This window comes from Procambarus clarkii, chromosome 45 (genome assembly GCF_040958095.1).
Source record: "Procambarus clarkii isolate CNS0578487 chromosome 45, FALCON_Pclarkii_2.0, whole genome shotgun sequence".
NCBI classification, from domain to species: Eukaryota; Metazoa; Arthropoda; class Malacostraca; order Decapoda; family Cambaridae; genus Procambarus; species Procambarus clarkii.
The window spans coordinates 8,574,061-8,593,820 of record NC_091194.1 but is presented as its reverse complement, the minus strand read 5'-3'; the positions used below and the strand labels follow the sequence as shown (position 1 = coordinate 8,593,820).

Here is a 19,760-nt window from a genome sequence, read left to right as displayed (position 1 = left end):
CTAAGGAACGCAGCAGGAAATTGGAGAAAGGAGATCTACCAAACAGCTAGAAGACTGCCAGAGTCATACATTTTTAAAGCACCGAATCACCTTCTGTGGTTGAGTGTTCAATAAACCCCTGAACTATATGTTTAACACATCTCTAACCCTGTCCATGGAGGACAGAAGAAAATGTATATATGCTGGTTAGCATTGCAAATGTGTGTCCACGTCTGTGGTAGAAAATAATAATAAAAAAAAAGGTATACCCGTATAGGATCAATCTTGAAATTCACAGATGCTGGGCAGCTAATTTTAGATGGATTGAGAAATGAAATCAAAATTAAAAATATATTTCGTATATTATTAAACAATATTTCATATTATTTTCCTGAAGAATTGATCATTTTAATTACAAAATAAAAAATCATTAGTTAAGATAGAACAATACAATCAAAAGCTTCAATTCAAAAACTCTTCGGAATATTAACTGTTCAACTTACCATCATATTTCATTATCATATACTAATCTTTATTAAGGATTATTAAAAAACAAACAATATAATTATATTATATTCACAAATAATTTTGTTGATTGTAATAATAGTCATAAAATACTTTAGAAAAACATGGAAAATACTGTTATAAACATGTAATCAGATCTAAGGTTTGCAGAGGGGAACAGAGATCTATAATATTAAGAAGGCAACTGAACCCGCTCACTAGTAGTTAACACTAAAGATGCTCAGTTGGACCACGACCCACAACACCTGACTGCTGAATACGATCACCTCCTCTAGCGGGAGATCTTAAAACTAAACATAACAAAATTTTCATTTATGCTCCATGAAGTTAAATTTCCGATACCCCGGATGTCTTGATGTTGACGTAGGTGATGGAGAGGTCCTTGGGGACGGAGCCCGGCCTGTAGGCCACCATCAGCCCCAGGAACCCTATGGCTAGAAGGATACCTAGGAAGATCATGCCGAAGGCCAGCCATGTCATGTCTCCTGGGGAGGGACACGGGACGATTACTGTGTTATCTCTCTCTCTCTCTCTCTCTCTCTCTCTCTCTCTCTCTCTCTCTCTCTCTCTCTCTCTCTCTCTCTCTCTCTCTCTCTCTCTCTCTCTCTCTCTCGTTCTCGCTCTCGCGCTCTCTCACTCACACACACACACCTGGGGTATACTGACCTGGGGTATACTGGTTGTCATTCTGCTGCTGCTGGGCGAGCCAACTGGCGTAATCCAGGTCACCGAAGAGGTCACCTGTGGAGACCAGATCACAATGTTTACAAACACTACTTAAGACATCCGTCCCCGTAACCTCAGCTTAATCGATAACCATTAAACAGCTTACGTCCTGCGAGATCCTTAGCGACTTAAGGTTGATATTGCTATGATGGTAGCGATGAGGGAGGTCATGATACCATGCAACCATGATTTGCCTGGCATACTGCTACCATAGATAATGGCACCACTACCATACTTACGTGAATAATGGTCGCATGTTGTCGCAGTGAGGAGCTTGAGGCCCTTCTCACCCAGGTGGTGAGTGCCGAGGAAGCACAGGCCCCTGGCACCCTCATTCTCCTCCCCACACACTCCGTATTCTTCCTGGTGGCACTCCGAGCAGAAGTCGAAGCTCTGGCACACCTCGTCAGGATCTGAGGGAGAGAGGCACACGGATCGTCAGTCAAGGTGTCGAACCAGTGTCACTAGCTGCTATTATGACCTGTTGGGGCCCCTCTGTGGCTGTCTCACAACACCCCTGGCACCCCCTGGCACTGTCTCATCTTACCGTCAAGGCAGAACTTGGCACAGCTGGAGGAATCGGACCTGACAGCTGCCAGCTTGTGCTTGTCGGTCGACATGCCCTGGTGGGGGTACTGGCTGAAGATGGCGTCAGACTTCTCTGTCGAATACATTGATGTTAGTGTCGAATACATTGATGTTAATGTCGAATACATAGCTGTTAGTGTCGAATAAACCACCTCCATAGCTGGAGTAGTGAATGCAGGAGGCGTAAACTTACTGGAGTAGTGTATACAGATGTAAACCTACTGGAGTAGTGTATACAGATGTAAACTTACTAGAGTAGTGTATACAGGAGGTGTAAACTTACTGGAGTAGTGTATACAGATGTAAACTTACTGGAGTAGTGTATACAGATGTAAACTTACTGGAGTAGTGTATACAGATGTAAACTTACTGGAGTAGTGTATACAGGAGGTGTAAACTTACTGGAGTAGTGTATACAGGAGGTGTAAACTTACTGGAGTAGTGTATACAGGTGTAAACTTACTAGAGTAGTGTATACAGGAGGTGTAAACTTACTGGAGTAGTGTATACAGGAGGTGTAAACTTACTGGAGTAGTGTATACAGATGTAAACTTACTGGAGTAGTGTATACAGATGTAAACTTACTGGAGTAGTGTATACAGATGTAAACTTACTGGAGTAGTGTATACAGGAGGTGTAAACTTACTAGAGTAGTGTATACAGGAGGTGTAAACTTACTGGAGTAGTGTATACAGGAGGTGTAAACTTACTGGAGTAGTGTATACAGGAGGCGTTGGTAACGTAGCCGCCGCCGCCAGCCACGTCGAGGAAGTGCTCCTGGTGTAGGTGGCACGCCAGCTCCAGGTAGCACCACTCGAAGCTCTGGCACTTGATGCTCGTCTCGGTGGAGCAGTGCCTGCGGGGGAGGGCATGTGGAAGGGTGGAAGGAAGGAAGGAAGGAAGGGAGGGAGGGTAGAGAAGGGAAGGGAGAGTACGAGTTGGTGATTCAAGATAATAACAAGGTAACGGAAGCTGTAATCATACCAGACTGTTATTGCATTAATAAAATAATATAAAACTTTAGTAAAAACTATAAATGTGAACACACACACACGCGCACACACACGCATACACACACACACACGCATACACATACACACGCATACACACACACACGCATACACACTTACATAGCACATGTCTCAATATGGTTGACGTTGGCGTAGACGGGACCGTTGGAAGTGAGGGCCACGCCCCCCAAGATGGGCTGGTAGTCCACCAAGTACGACCCTGCAACCACACACCAGGTCAGCCGGGGGAGTGAGAGAGAGAGAGAGAGAGAATATGTCATATATAAATTATTGTTTACCTTCCGACTTATACATATTCCTCCTTGTTATATCTATCACTCCTCATATACATTCCCCTCCACCGTACTAGACTACTAGTACTACTAAGACTACCAGTACTACACCATATTTGTTCATTACGTGTGTGAGATTCGAACCTGCAACACATGGGACTCTTTAAGAGAGCCCACCACACTAACCAGCTACCAGGAACTCACTGGAGTAGATATAGGACTCCGTGTGCGGCACCAGCTCCGTCTGGTTGATGGCGTGGTAGTGTTTAGACACGATGAGACACTGTTTCTCTCTCCTGAGGTGGACCACAGTCTCGCAGCGGAAGGTCCGCCAGTCTACACACAGCTTCAGGCACCGGTCAACCAGGGTGATCTGCCCAACAGTTAGAGGAAGGTCAGTTAAGAGCCAGGTGGAGCGGCCAAAGCCGGAGATTAAGCTGGGGTATGATGACCTTACTTAAGATGAAGAAGGATTGAAGTGCCTCACTCAGCACTCTCTAGAGAGGCACAGAGCAAGGAGACTATGATGGAAGTTGTAAAACACGTGGGTGTTGTGAGTGTGGATGTAAACGGGACCCGCCCAGTATGGGACAACAGAGACTCCTGTTGGGAGATATTTTCTACTACTTTGGACATGAATTTGTTTGAAGGTGATCAAGAGCGAGACTTATGACCCCGTGTCATGATCCAACACTGACCCCGTGTCGTGACCTTACACTGACCCCGTGTCATGATCCAACACTGACCCCGTGTAATGACCCAACACTGACCCCGTGTCATGATCCAACACTGACCCCGTGTAATGACCCAACACTGACCCCGTGTCATGATCCAACACTGACCCCGTGTAATGACCCAACACTGACCCCGTGTCATGACCCAACACTGACCCCGTGTCATGACCCAACACTGACCCCGTGTCATGACCCAACACTGACCCCGTGTAATGACCCAACACTGACCCCGTGTCATGACCCAACACTGACCCCGTGTAATGACCCCTACACTGACCCCGGGTCGTGACCTTACACTGACCCCGTGTCGTGACCTTACACTGACCCCGTGTCGTGACCTTACACTGACCCCGTGTCGTGACCCAACACTGACCCCGTGTCGTGACCTTACACTGACCCCGTGTCGTGACCTTACATTGGAGACAAGGTTGTCCGGATGAGCGATGGTGGTGGCTGAGCTCTCCAGAGTGAACTGAGCCCTGATCTCATCGTTGGGGTCCGGTGTTCGGTAGAAGAGACTGGCAGAGGCAACGAAGGTCACTGTTAGGTCCTCCTGTTAAGACAAGTGGGGGCGCTGTTAGTGCTAACAGGGCGGGGGGGCCACCTAACTGTCACTATAACGGTTAGGTAACCTGGTTTACCTGGTTTTACTTCGTGCATTTTGAGTTTACTTTTTGTTTTATTATCCGCTTTATTTTTTATGTCGTGATCATGTCAGATCTGTTTTAATCGTTCATTTAAGACTGGAAGGTTAACGGGCTTAAACGTTTCCTTAACCAGGTGTTGTTGGGAGTGGCAGACCCCCCCTCACAGCACTCACACGCCCACCCCCGCTCTTCACTACACACCACACACCTCCCCGCACCACCCCACACCTCCCCACGCCACCCCACACCTCCCCACACCACCCCACACCACCCCACACCACCCCACACCACCCCACACCTCCCCACACCACCCCACACCACCCCACACCTCCCCACACCACCCCACACCACCCCACACCTCCCCACACCCACCTTGTAAGGAATGCTGAAACTGAAATCCTTATCATTGATGGCGTGGAGAATCTTGTCGTAGACGACCTCTGAGGGCGGGTCTTCGAAGGTGACATTGGAGAGGTCGTAGACCCAGTGGCGGCACTTCTTGTACTGGTCCAAGCTGGTCCCGTCGGATCCGTTGAGGGCACTCAGGAAACACACTTGCTCTTCGCCGCAGTGGTGGAACGACCTGGGGACAAGGAGTCGGGGCTTAGGAGGTCGTAGCAACAGGAAGATCAGGAGGCCGTGGTGGCAGGAGGACTTGGAAGCAGTAAGAGCAAGACTAGGAGGTGAAGTGTGGCATAGAAGCGACCTAGTCTTGAGGGAAAAGCATGTCAGCCTAACGTGAACAAGCATGTCATCTATACGACCACCACGGCTAAAGCACTTGTGGCAGCGAAAAGTCCTACCATTGATATATAATAATTGTAAATACAAAGCTATTGAAATGGAACCATTTCTGTTACTAGCTGACATTATAATTATAAGGTGTGTGCAAAACAGGTGTTATTGTTAATGTAATAATCTCCGTTGAGGTCTGATGAAGACCTTTTGTGCCCTCTGTAATCATTTTTGCGCTACCGCTCACAGGATTGGTATGGGGTGCACAATAAACACAATATTCGTAAATAAACGGGGTAAAGAAAGTCGATACTAACTTGGCACAGTTTTTTATATGTATATAAGGTAAAAATATCTTTGTGATTTCTCAATCACTTATATATATATATATATATATATATATATATATATATATATATATATATATATATATATATATATATATATATATATATATATATATATATATATATATATCTTACTTGCACTTGAAGAGCTCCTCCTTGCTACAGAGCGAGGCACAGTCCTCTGTTTCAGTGATGTCCTTAAACAGTTTCTCTTTGTTCCCGGGAGCTTCGTAGGGCTCGTCCAATGGCTCCCTGAGGAGGACAGGTAGTTAGACACCTGCTGGTGCACACATGCTTGGGGCAACAGGTGTATGAATAGTGAGAAGACACGTGGAGAAGACACAGGGGAGGTATACACAGTCATCTTTGTCTCTTCTGGTTAATCCACGCTCCTTGGGTCTCGTCAAGCTCTTAAACCCTATTTCTCTATGCTTCCACACCTGCTACAACTCTTGGGGACACATTTATCTATGCTTCCACACCTGCTACAGCTCTTGGAACCCCATTTCTCTATGCTTCCACACCTGCTACAGCTCTTGGACCCCATTTCTCTATGCTTCCACACCTGCTTCAATTCTTAGGACACATTTCTCCTAAACTTTCCACTACACTCTGAACCCCTAAACGTCTCTCATACCTGTAGGAGAAGATGTAAGGAGCTCTCTCCAGCAGCCTGACGGAGGCGACGATGGTGTCGGCGTCTGTGGTGTTGGGGATCACCCCTGATACGCCGTCCTGCACCTGAGGGAGTGTCTGGAGGTCAAGCAGCCGTCATGGTAATCTTTGTTAACGTGGGCAGGGGGCTTATAGGCTCTTGGAGTCAATGTGTGGGTGTGTGTAACCTCGCCCGGCCCGCCGCCTGCGCCACGGGGAAGGAATGAAGGAATGGAACAGGGGTTAGGAATGGTGCCCAACCAATTGGACGGTCGGGGATTAAACGCCGACCTGCATGAAGCGAGACTGTCGCTCTACCGTCCAGCCCAAGTGGTTGGGCTGGTTATGTTGGGGGGTTGAAGACTAGTTTAAGGGGCTACGTGAGGGCTAGGGACATGTTTGGGGGAAGGTAATGGTTAGATTGTGTTTCAGGGGTCAGGGACTATTGTTAGTGATCATTCGTGGAGTGATTACTAAAAACCATTCGCTAGTACTGGCTTGGTCCTCTCTTCTGATAATTACTTGTGGACTGTTTCAGGGCTGTCGACTAGTTATAAGGGACTCTCGACTAGTTATAGGGGTTCTTGACTAGTTATAAGGGGCTGTCGACTAGTTATAAGGGGCTCTCGACTAGTTATAAGGGGTTGTCGATTAGTTATAGGGGGTTGTGGAGTCTGTACATTATAGATTAGGGACTGTGTAGGAGTTGCATGTGGGATAGTTTTAGGGACGATGGGTAGGTCGGGGGCTAGTTATTGGGACAATCACAAGGGTTAACTTTAGATAGTTGTCTTATCTGAACTAGTATTCAGATTTTGTGGGCTGATAGCTTGCCTTAGTGATTGAGGTAAAGGAAAGACACAGCTTGCCCTAGCGACTGAGGTAAAGGAAAGACACAGCTTGCCCTAGCGACTGAGGTAAAGGAAAGACACAGCTTGCCCTAGCGACTGAGGTAAAGGAAAGACACAGCTTGCCCTAGCGACTGAGGTAAAGGAAAGACACAGCTTGCCCTAGCGACTGAGGTAAAGGAAAGACACAGCTTGCCCTAGCGACTGAGGTAAAGGAAAGACACAGCTTGCCCTAGTGACTGAGGTAAAGGAAAGACAAAGCTTGCCCTAGCGACTGAGGTAAAGGAAAGACACAGCTTGCCCTAGCGACTGAGGTAAAGGAAAGACACAGCTTGCCCTGGTGACTGAGGTAAAGGAAAGACACAGCTTGCCCTAGCGACTGAGGTAAAGGAAAGACACAGCTTGCCCTGGTGACTGAGGTAAAGGGAGGAGCTTGCCCTAGTGACTGAGGTAAGGGCAGATAGGGAAGGCTGACTTACCTGAATGTCAGCGAGCCTCACAGGAGACATGTGTCCAATCCTTAACAGTTGTAAGATGAGCTCGTGTTTAAACCTCTTGATCTGCTCCTCCACCACGGCGAACTGCTCAGCTGTGGTGGGGTCAGGACGGGGGTTAGTGGTGGGGTCAGGACGGGGGTTAGTGGTGGGGTCAAGACGGGGGTTAGTGGTGGGGTCAGGACGTTGGTTAGTGGTGGGGTCAGGACGGGGGTTAGTGGTGGGGTCAGGACGGGGGTTAGTGGTGGGGTCAGGACGTTGGTTAGTGGTGGGGTCAGGACGGAGGTTAGTGGTGGGGTCAGGACGGGGGTTAGTGGTGGGGTCAAGACGGGGGTTAGTGTGGGGTCAGGAGAAGAATAAATAGAGGAAATAAATGACCAATATGGACTTGTTATAATAATTTTAATAATGACTGTATCTCCCTACCTCCCTGCCTCCCTGCCTCCTACCTTCCCTCCCTCCCTCCCTGCCTGCCCCCACACCTACCTCTCGTGGCGGGGAAGAAGATATCCAGGTTGGTCCAGCGGTCGTCATGCCTCTCATAACACTCCTGGACGGAGAACTCCTGCTCGGAGTACAGAGTTATCTCCTGGAAGTCGTAGAAGTTGGTCGTCTGCGTCCCCACCACCTGCAGCAGAGGTCGTCTTGCACTTGTCATACTTGTGCTATACTTCCCCTTCACCGTTTAAGCTTAGACACTTGTTGACAGTATATTGTATCGTTAGGTTGTTTCCTGGTCATCAGAGGGGTCTGGGGTCTGGAGGGGGTCTGGGGATGGAGGGGGTTGGGGGGGCTTGGGGCTAGTTGGGGGGAGGGGGGGGGGGAAGATAAGCAAATGGAGGGGGGCAAGATTGGATGTTTCGTGTCTAGTACTAATTTAGTAGCAGGTCTTTCTATCTATTTAAATAGGTATTTTTTTGTGATGTGAATACCTGTTGACGATTTCGGGAATCAGTGACCCCGCGGGCCGGTCTCTGTCCAGGAATACTTTACAACTGCTGCTTATTCTTATTTAAGTGTAGCATATGTTGCCAACAATTATATAATTTTACCATCTATGTGTGTGTGTGTGTGTGTGTGTGTGTGTGTGTGTGTGTGTGTGTGTGTGTGTGTGTGTGTGTGTGTGTGTGTGTATGTGTATGTGTGTGTGCGCGCGTGTACACGCTGGCAAAGCTCACCTGCATCAAATTTGAAGAGTTGTAGACAAAGAGGTCACCTCGTAGAGGAATGTTGACCGGTACGGTGCCAGCCGGGGTCACCTCCACACCCTGAAACACCCACACGTCAGGTCACTACTCCACATCACCCAATGACTCACCCAACATCTACTCACCCAACATCTACATCTACTCATCCACCCACAAAAACCTCTGCAGCTTTCCTCCACCACGACCTATAAAAGTCCATCTTGAGATGATTTCGGGGCTTTTTAGTGTCCCCGCGGCCCGGTCCTCGACCAGGCCTCCACCCCCAGGAAGCAGCCCGTGACAGCTGACTAACTCCCAGGTACCTATTTACTGCTAGGTAACAGGGGCATTCAGGGTGAAAGAAACTTTGCCCATTTGTTTCTGCCTCGTGCGGGAATCGAACCCGCGCCACAGAATTACGAGTCTTGCGCGCTATCCACCAGGCTACGAGGCCCCTTCCATGATGAAACATATAGAAAACGGGCAACTCAGATAGGTGATCTATCATTGACACTCATTGATGGCTCACGAGTTATTACCTTAAACATTTACCTGTGTCCAGGTTCGAGAGTATATGTACGCTAACATCTCGAGTGAACCCCTGATCAGAGAGGCTATTGCTGTTTGCGCCCTGCAGTCATACAATCTGTTAAAGCAAAGTGTGCTTGGAAATTTGTAATACTGATACGGTCAGACGACTCACCTGGGAGAAGTAATACTCGAGGACGGCCTTCGAGTACGTGTCGACGCCGTTGGTGGTTGGGTCCGGGATGTCGTGGAGTCGAGTGGAGGTGTAGAGGTCGCCCTCGATGCTACGAGTCGACCTTTCCCCGACGAAGGCGTAAGAGTCGTCGATGTGGAAGAGGGCGTTCGGGGAGAGTAACGAACCCCCGGACCCAATGAACCCCGCTGGAAGGGAACACAGCGAGGGAAACGGAGGTCATTTTCCGACCCGTTCGAACGTTCTCGTTCTCTCTCTCTTTCTCTCTCTCTCTTTTTCTCTCTCTCTTTTTTTTTCTCTCTCTCTCTCTCTCTCTCTCTCTCTCTCTCTCTCTCTCTCTCTCTCTCTCTCTCTCTCTCTCTCTCTCTCTCTCTCTCTCTCTCTCTCTCTCTCTCTCTCTCAACAACAATAATAATAAAACATGAACAATGTTGAACAACGTACCAAAGTGGGAGTCGAAGCTGAACGCCGGGATGAACGACAGGGTACAGTTGCCAAACTCTCTGTTCAGAATGTATTGAACTCCTGAACACCCACGGCAAGTTGGGTCGAACGATGTCGAGCAGGTTCGAGCAGGCCCCAGCGATGTCGAGCAGATTTGGGTACGTTGGAAAAGTGGATTAATAGAATAGCCCATCCTCTCGAACTGTCACAACGGACAGATTATGGTGTACTAAAACCCTTGAACCTAACCTAACCTACCCTACCCAAACACAGGAAAACGTGGATGTTTGCGAGCCGCTATGGTTTATAGTACATCATATTTTGTCCGTTGAAGAGTTTGCCGTCAAAATACGATATATTATTAGAGAGAACGGGTTGGATTGCGCGGGAACATGCGTAGAAAACGGAGCTCATAGAGAGAAAGTATGAGAGACTAAAGAATAAAAAGCTTATGGACACCGAGGGTACAATAGTCATTTTGGTTTAATGGTAGTAATTAGATTTAATAGATAGTAATGGATATATCAGTGGTTGTAGCAGGAGTAGAAGGTTTAATAGTAGTAAGAGGGTTGTAGAACGGTGATAAATGTAGTTTTGGTAGATGCGGTGGTAAATAGTAATAGTAATTGTAGTATAATTTTCAGAAGTGGTAGTAGTCAATAAATCCAACAATAGTAATAATAACGACAAAAATACCAACGCTGGCTCAACCCGTTATCAAGTATATTATATTTCCCGGAAACCCTGTGCGTATTACTGGCTTTAGGCATACTAGCTCTATCTAGAAATCCAACATTTCTAGATAGAGCTAGTGCATATAAGAGAGGCGCGCTGTAGCCACGAGGTAAGGATATAGAGCCCCCTGGTGGTTTGGGTGGTATATAGAGCCCCCTGATGGTTTGGGTGGTATATAGAGCCCCCTGGTGGTTTGGGTGGTATATAGAGCCCCCCTGGTGGTTTGGGTGGTATATAGAGCCCCTGGTGGTTTGGGTGGTATATAGAGCCCCCTGTTGGTTTGGGTGGTATATAGAGCCCCCTGGTGGTTTGGGTGGTATATAGAGCCCCCCTGGTGGTTTGGGTGGTATATAGAGCGCCTGGTGGTTTGGGTGGTATATAGAGCCCCCTGATGGTTTGGGTGGTATATAGAGCCCCCCTGGTGGTTTGGGTGGTATATAGAGCCCCTGGTGGTTTGGGTGGTATATAGAGCCCCCTGATGGTTTGGGTGGTATATAGAGCCCCCTGTTGGTTTGGGTGGTATATAGAGCCCCCTGGTGGTTTGGGTGGTATATAGAGCCCCCCTGGTGGTTTGGGTGGTATATAGAGCCCCCTAGTGGTTTGGGTGGTGTATATAGCCCCCTGATGGTTTGGGTGGTATATAGAGCCCCCTGTTGGTTTGGGTGGTATATAGAGCCCCCTGATGGTTTGGGTGGTATATAGAGCCCCCCCTGGTGGTTTGGGTGGTATATAGAGCCCCCCCTGATGGTTTGGGTGGTATATAGAGCCCCCCTGGTGGTTTGGGTGGTATATAGAGTCAGTCTGGAGCGTCTCTCACCTGTGTTGAAGTCGTGAATGGCTTCCATTTCGAACTGAGCGTCGGGCGGAGCGTCGTCAGCGGCGGTGAAGGTCAGGCTTACCATAGAGATGTTGCCTGCGTACGTCAGCTGGTGGACGAGAGGCGAGTACTTAGTAGAATGGGAAGGGGGGTATGTTGTTGTGGTATGCTGTGGTAGGGGTATGTTTGGGGGGGGGGAGTTGTGGAGATATGTACTGGTGGTGGAGGTATGATATGGGGAGAGGAGTATGTTGGGGCGGTGGAGGTATGTTGTGGGTGTTGAGGAGAAGTATATTATTAAAACAAGCGAAAAGTTTCAAGGATAGGAACAGCAGTCAACACGACACAGAACAGCTCTCTGACAGCTTACTACACCAGAACGCTGCCACCAGAGGCCCTCGCTAACAATGGAATCTTTCAAAGGTTACACGTTACAACGTACGTGAGACCCACACATAGATACGCAGCCCCGATATACATATAACTTTCCCTTATCAGGTCGAAAGATGTGCCACAAGACTCGTTCCTGCGGTAAGGGGACAGAGCTATGAAGAAAGGAACTAAGATCTCACCTCACCGGAGGGAAGAAAGATATACAAGCAAACATTATGACATCAGATCTTCTGAAGGGAAATGGCCAAGTAGTAGTGGCCAAGTAAGAGAAGCAATGTTGAAACAAAAAGAAGAAAATTACAATGAGGGAACGTAACAGACATTTCCCCACACCCTTTCCCCTCCCCCACACCCCTCTCCCACACCCCTCACATACCCACCCACACCCACACACCCACACACACACCCACACACACACCCACCTGCAGCTTATCCAGGTGCTGCTTGCCGTACGAGCTTCCTTCAATCTCGGAGTTGTTGATATACTCCTCGGCCAGGCTAAAGTGCCAAGGGATGTCTGGGATCTTGAGGTCGGCGACCACGCCCACAGTGTTCTCACAGGCGAGGCCTCGGGGTGTCTGTGGGGGCACGGCAGGATTACCCACACACGGAACATGAGATAAAACAATTATAAACACACACAGAGATATGCAGACCGACACCAACATTAACAGACACACACGCACACTCAGACCAACACCAGCAGACAGACCGACCAGCACCCACCTCCAGTTCGGTGTGGAGGCCCACGTAGGGCAGGAACTCGACCACGTTGTACTGCCAGGCGGCGCTCCCGTCCATGAACTTGACGTCGATCTGTACGGGAAGGCGGCCGTCTCCCTCGCTGAAGTAGTTGGCGTAAGGCATGCTCCAAGGCACCTCTGTAACCACCGTCACACCTGGTTAATCCATCTACTCCAAGGCTCTCTGATCTATTTGCCACTAACTACCAGTAGATACAGCCTCTATATCTACTTGTAGGAGGCAGATATCTACCTACCTCTCTGACTCTAAGTGAAGCTTGTTCTAGAGTCAAGCTTATCGTGGTCTCCTTTTCCCCTTGGATGCAACCCGCAATGGTTGCTTAACTCCCGGGCACCTAGTTACTGCTAGGTGAACAGATGCATCAGGTGTCAGGTCCTGTTAGGTAAAGGGGGGAGAGGTCCTGTCCATGTGGGAGGAGGGGGGGGCGCTGCTTGGAGAATATTGTTTGACATGTAAATGTTCATTCAGGTGTCTGAGGTCAGGTTTGTTGGTGGTGTTGTGGGTGTGTTGGGGCGCCTTGGTGTGGGGCCCAGCAACCTAGTCACGACCCGTGGGTAGTGTAGTGCGTGCGTGTGTGCGTGCGTGCGTACGTGCGTGTGTCTGAAAGCGCGCGTGTGTACAAGAGAAAGCTGAACGTGTCTGCCGGTCAAGTTCACATTTCCGGTTCAATATACACTATTTTTTGTGTCTATAAGTTTACAATTTTAAGTAAACTAAAATTTTATTATAACTATGGATTTTTTCCGACACAACACGGCGATCATTGGTGCCCCGCCTCCTGGGTCCCCAGACCCGCCTCCTGGGGCCCCAGACCCGCCTCCTGGGGCACCAGACACCAGGTCACCCCCAGGGACGCCAGAGGTAAGGGCCCGGTGTCTTAGAGCCGCCCTGGGGGCATCAGTGGCACAGAGCTGGTCCAGTGACAGTTCCCTACAGACGGCACCAGTTGCACAGCGTGACAAATCCCCTCCGAAGTTACCAGTTACACAGAACTGGCCGATCAGACCCCCACCGGGGGCTCAGAACTGGTGTATCAGATCCCCGTCAATGGTACCGGAGACCCCGGAGGCCCCAGTGGCCCCGGAGGCCCAGATATGGTGTGATATATCCCACCTGGGACGGAAGGTGGCCTTGTCGTGCCCGTCTGGCGTGTTGGTCAGCAGCTCCCGGATCGAGCACCTGACTACCCTGAGGTGGGGCATATGTCAGCACTGCTGGCCTGCCACCGCCTGCACCTACACGGCCTACCTCTCCACCCACCAGCTGGCCCACCAGCCGGCCCACCAGCCGACCTACACTGGCAGGAAATTCGTCACCCTAAACATGACAGTAGACTTCCACCTGCGTGACACCGGCGAACACATAACGTGCGTGACGAGAGTAACGTCACACCACAGGCTGGTGACAGCTGGGGAGAGGGACCTGCTGGCACTCGACCTGGTGAGTGCCGTGCCCAACCTCAGGGCCAGAGACGAGAGGGTGTTTCGAGCGCATTATTACAAGATCGTCAGAGACTTCTACTGCGACCCGCCAGCGTTCCTTAACCTGGCACCCATGGCGGTCAAGCTCCTGGCGTGCGAGGAGGACTGGCAACACCACCTTGACGGCAGCACCACCGTCATCACTGTCAAGTGTACTCTGAGGAGTGTGTCCCAGCCTCTTGTCACACCCGCCAGGGTCCTTATGATGACTGATTGATGACTGATATGGACCTGCTGCATGGGTAACAGCTTCTCCGTATCAACCTACCCTGGCTATCAACCCCCTACTACTAAGCTATGAATAGATCCAACTTATGGTTGCCATCCATTAGCCCGTAATGGATTTTTCATCCAAAGGGGTGCCATCTCTGATGCAATTTTAGGGACACATAGCCTGGGAGAAGAGAATAAAGGGCATACAGAGAAGATCTTGTGGGTTCTCCCTGAAGGCTTGAGTATGTTCTCCTCCCACCCCAACTCTTTAATTATTGTATACAACGTGATTTGATTTATTTTTTTAACATAGAATTTGCCGAAAACATCCAAAATACTTTTTCATCCACATATACATATAAATACATTCCTTGAATTTATGGTGTCGGGAAAAAGATGACTTCTGACTCCTGTTAGTAAAGCTTAATTTGCTAAAGCTGAGATTGTAAAGCTTAGAGCTTTACCATCCCAGTCTTCCCTAGAACACTACCAATCAGCTTGCACATGCTGGTTGATCACAACTAGACAAGCACCGGTTACCTATGGTTTGCAAGCCACAACAAGCTGGAAGAACAAGTTCTCTGTCAGTCCCACAGAGTCTCAGAGTCTCACTAAAGCACGGGAATTGCCACGCTGTGGTCGATGCCATCACAATTGCTATATATGCATTAAGTGTGAGGACAGGTCATTGCCCTGGTACCTACTTATATATAATACATACATATTAGGCGGAAGCGCTTCTAATTACACACACTCAGGTGAGTACTCATCACCTGATTACACACAACAAGTGAGTACTCGTCACCTAATTACACACAACAGGTGAGTACTCGTCACCTAATTACACACAACAGGTGAGTACTCGTCACCTAATTACACACAACAGGTGAGTACTCGTCACCTAATTACACACAACAGGTGAGTACTCGTCACCTAATTACACACAACAGGTGAGTACTCGTCACCTAATTACACACAACAGGTGAGTACTCGTCACAGGGAAGACAGACAGGTATACGCTCTCACCTGAGAAGGAGTAGAGGACCTCCACCTTGTTGCCCTCCAAACAGGCTCTCCAGGACTCACTACGCACGCCCTCTATAGTCACTTCTCCCACGAACTCCTGCAGGAGGACAGAAAACATCTCTCAGAGAATTATGAGCAGAAATCGCTACATCGGAACGACTGAACAGCACGTGGAAGAGAGATTAGGACAGGATAGGAGCTGGGATATGAGGAAGAGGGTGAAGGAACGGCGCCTTTACCCCCTTGGATCATCGAGGGATCGAACGCCGACCTTGCATGAAGTGAATACGTTGCTGTACCGACCAGTCCAAGTGGTTATAAGACGTAAGTAATTATTAAAAGACGGCACCAAGCCGGGAAGGCTATGTAGCACCTGTAGTGATAACATGAACCACAAACGCGGAGAACAGAAGAACAGGCCACAGGAGAACAGGCCACAGGAGAACAGAACACAGTAAAACAGGACACAGGAGAACAGGCCACAGCAGAACAGGCCACAGCAGAACAGGCCACAGGAGAACAGGACACAGGAGAACACGCCACAGGAGAACAGGCCACAGGAGAACACAGGAGAACATGCAGGAGGTACTGACGGTGTCGATGAAGGATGAGAGCCTCAGGATGGTGGCTGGACCATAGCTCAGGTCGCCGTGGGTCGTGTCCACGTCGTACCAGCCCCAGGGGTTGTACGCTGGGGCCTCCCTGGGGGTGGAGGGGGCGTGGGGTTAGTTACACGTGCTGTGTGTGAGTGTGAGTGTGAGTGTGAGTGTGTGTGTGTGTGTACAAAGTTTTTCAGAAAATATTCACCAAAGGATTTTATTAGAAAATTGTTAGTGATGGTGATTAGTTCAGACAAGTGTAGACTCTTCATACTATACGGTAAACTTACCCGGAGCTCTGACAGAGCCCCGGGTACCTCAGAGGTAAACCTACCCAGAGCTCTGACAGAGCCCCGGGTACCTCAGAGGTAAACTTACCCGGAACTTTCACAGAACTCCCCGTACTGGATGATAAACTTGCGGACGTCAGGGTAGAAGTGGAAGACTGTGGTATTAGCGTCAGTGAGGACGGACACCGCCGCTGTGTCGCTGCGGTAGTCGTGGTAGTCGCGTCGTTCTCGCCGCTCCTCCACGTAGCTGGTTGTCGTCTATGAGGGGAAGAGGAGGGAGAGGGTGGTAGATCACGTGGGGGGTGGTTGTTGTGGTAGGTAGATCGGCTGGTGTAGGTAGGTAGGTAGATCTATCTCACCTGAGTTTCGCTGGTCATCTCCACTACGAAGGTGAAGGAGCCGGCCAAGGTGGCTGAGAAATCAGGGATGGGGTGATCCTGATTGGGGGTGACAGGAGTGCACCCTGTCTGGCCCTGGACGCCCTGCTGGCCCCCCAGGGCCATCAGGGCCACCATCACCGCCGCTACTCTCATCTCTCTGAAACACAGGTCCACAGAATATGTATGACAGCTTTTATTTAATTATCTTTTGTCGTGGGGGGACAGTAAGCCTGTACTCTGGGTTATCCAGGGCCACTCATCTACCGCAGGATGCAACCCACAACAGTTGGCAAACTCCTGGGTGCGTACTTAACTGCTAAGCGAACAGCATCATCAGGTGAAAGGAAAGGTGCTCAACCGCCTCTGTCCTCCCCGAAGATTGAAACCGGGGACTTCGTTTGTGAGTTTAGGACATAGACCACAGTTCTACAGCAGCAGCAGCAACAGCAGATAGTTACAGGCAGCAGCAGCAGACAGTTGCAAGCAATAGCAGCAACAGCATATAGATGCAGGCAGCAGGAGCAGTAGCAGACAGATGCGGCCAGCAGCAGACAGCAGTGTGGGTGTAGAGGGAGGGAGGGAAGATGGGCTTGGGTTAACATGCAGAAGAGGAAGGAGGTAGAGGGCAGCACCGTCCTCTACGATAACCGTCCCATCACCCACAATATAACCCAAGATAACCTGAACAATAACAGATAACTTATGGTATCACCTCCTGATGTTCATAGTCCACGTAGGAGTACATATTATGTTCCGTGTTCTCCAGCAGTTCATCATGTTATAACACCTGAATTGTTCAATCTCTGAACGCCTGGTACAATGGCAGCCGACCCTCTTGTTGGCCGTTCACACATGTAACTATGTATGGCGTTGGTCTTAAGTACTCTCCCTAAGTGGTCATTCCTCTTGCTCACTGTTCTTACACTGACGAAGAAGTACTTCCCTACATCACTATGGATCATCTGAGTGTGTATCTTCCATCTATCTTTCTGCTATGTTTATAATGACGTTTCTGGTGAGTTCTCCTTGAGTTAAAGTCGCCAGTATGTGCTTATAATGATGATAGCATATCTGATGTTAGTAAGCTGACTCTACTGTGCCTTTTCAAACGCCAGTACGGTCCTGCCCTTGAAATCCACGTTGACGTTAACAATTTGAAGTTCATTTCTATTGTTCTTAATTCTGTCTTTCTTTCTTTGGGGCACTCAGAATCTCGTCCAATGTGCTTCCAAAATGCTGCCCATTTTGTTCGTGCTTAAAATTTGTTTAGCCTTTTTTCCGGGTGCTAAATCTCCTTTGCTTTTGTTTAGGATGGTTCTGTTATATTTCTGTGGACGGCTGTTCGTCTGGATAGTTCAAAGGATAGGTGTTTGTCTGGACAGATCAGAGAAAATATGTTTGTCTAATCCATTGAAATTCACCTCGCATCTGATCTCGAGTCATTGGTCTCCTTCCATAGCCTTCTCTCTCTCTCTCTCTCTCTCTCTCTCTCTCTCTCTCTCTCTCTCTCTCTCTCTCTCTCTCTCTCTCTCTCTTCTATCATTACTTGCATGATTCCTCTTCTCAAGATCTTGCGGTCTATGTCTTAATTTAAATAATAATAATAATTAATAATGGCAATGTCTTCTCACAGACATAATAATAAAGTACTACCTAATAAGCACCATGTAACCTACCTTACTCCCTAAATGTCAACCCATGTCTTGCTATTTTCAATCAACACTGTTGACCAACTTGTATAACTGCTGATTTCCGCCATTTCCCCCCCCCCCCACTCTTTTTTCCCCTTATTCAACTCAATTTATGTTCTTATTTTATTATTTAGTTTTAGTTTAAGTGTTTTTCCCCCACACCTTGCCAGAAACGCTGTGCGTATTAATGACTTCAGGCATAGTATGTACCAGCTCTATCTATAAATCCAACATTATGTTTGTAACTCATTTTGTATGTGTGTACTTTTACCTGAATAAACATTTGATTTGATTTGATAGCATTGGATTAAAAAAAACACTTGTGTATTTTTTAAATTTATGTAAGGAATTTACACCAAATGTTTCGCACTCTCCTGAGTGCTTTGTCAAGATCTGAGTGTGTGGTGAGGACCAGACTTACATCTCGACGACTTATCATTAGTCGTTGAGATTTTAGTCTGGTCCTCACCACACACTCAGACCTTGACAAAGCACTCAGGAGAGTGCGAAAGATTTGGTGTAAATTCCTTACATAAATTTAAAAAATACACAAGTGTGGTTTTTTTATCCAATAATAATAATAATAATATTAAAGTATAATACCTCGCTCGTCTCAGTTACTGTGTCGCCAATATAAAACCCTCACTATTCCTCTAAATTAGTTATCCCTCCTCCAGTCTTCTTGTGAAATGGTTGACTGCAAGCGCCTTGACGACGGCTTCTACTCCTTACATTGACTCTTCAGTTGCAAGTAGTTATAGTAAACACGGGTGTCGTTGTCTTGCACGTATATGAACGGGTCAACTATGCAACAGATGTGAAGAATGAGGAGAGCAGCGGACCGCCTTACCTGGCCCTCGGTGTTGAGTTAGCCTACTGGCGTCTGGACTTGTTGTGATGGTGGTGGTGGTGGTGGTGGTGGTGATGGTGGTGGCTGTGGTGGTGAAAGAGGGGACGTAGAGAGGGGAGGCAAGGGGGGTGTGTCACAATAAAAAAATATATATTTCCTAATCACGTTCCCTGACAAGCTCCCGGGTGATATGTGGTATCAGCTGGCGGCCAGGAGCCGCCCCCCTCCCTCACCTGTGTCGGTAGCCACTGTGGTTTGTTCACGCATTATGTGATTATAGCTTTTATCACCCGTATGTCACTATCTGGACTCATCCGGGCGTCGTTACCCGGACCGGTGTGAATTAAGGGCCCCCCGTGGGCCCTGTAGGGGGCTTGTTGTCTTTCTCTTAATGTTAGATATACTGTACAATAATAACAATAATAACTATTTAAAATATATACAGAACATGATAATGTGATTAATTACCTGCTTCGATGTATTCAATAAAGTCAGCAATAAGGAAGCTAACATATATGGATTGCTCAAGAAATATGATGATGCATAATTGAGATAGAGATAGACTAATTTATTAAAGAATCTGTAGTT

At 48.3% G+C, this 19,760-nt stretch overlaps 1 protein-coding gene across 2 annotated transcripts; it reads right to left on the bottom strand.

Annotated features, from left to right (window-relative positions):
• Window positions 1-538: 538 nt before the first annotated feature.
• LOC123770183 (uncharacterized) lies at window positions 539-19,313 on the bottom strand. 2 transcript variants are annotated; one of them, XM_069301345.1, is made up of 24 exons: window positions 19,173-19,313; window positions 16,611-16,788; window positions 16,340-16,509; window positions 15,956-16,064; window positions 15,363-15,459; window positions 12,604-12,758; window positions 12,300-12,455; window positions 11,485-11,593; window positions 9,933-10,013; window positions 9,471-9,676; window positions 8,759-8,848; window positions 8,067-8,208; window positions 7,566-7,675; window positions 6,222-6,325; window positions 5,720-5,836; window positions 4,875-5,085; window positions 4,271-4,408; window positions 3,326-3,494; window positions 2,949-3,048; window positions 2,529-2,674; window positions 1,778-1,891; window positions 1,470-1,643; window positions 1,171-1,245; window positions 539-989 (listed from the first exon to the last, which is right to left on the bottom strand). In XM_069301345.1, the coding sequence occupies exons 2-24, from the start codon at window positions 16,782-16,784 to the stop codon at window positions 832-834; spliced, it is 3,105 nt and encodes a 1,034-aa protein (XP_069157446.1). In that variant the 5' UTR covers window positions 16,785-16,788; window positions 19,173-19,313; the 3' UTR covers window positions 539-831. The 2 variants fall into 2 exon arrangements, with proteins under 2 accessions (XP_069157446.1, XP_069157447.1); XM_069301346.1 differs by lacking the exon at window positions 19,173-19,313 and adding an exon at window positions 18,926-18,948.
• Between the last annotated feature and the right edge of the window lie 447 nt (window positions 19,314-19,760).

Coding starts and splice junctions, on each gene's coding strand:
- LOC123770183 (XM_069301345.1), bottom strand. CDS start 16,784: ATGAGAGTAGCGGCGGTGATGGTGGCCCTGATGGCCCTGGGGGGCCAG. Junction 15,460..15,955: donor TCTCATCCTTCATCGACACC/GTCAGTACCTCC, acceptor GTCCTCCTGCAG/GAGTTCGTGGGAGAAGTGAC. Junction 1,892..2,528: donor CTCCTGTATACACTACTCCA/GTAAGTTTACAC, acceptor TGTATTCGACAG/AGAAGTCTGACGCCATCTTC.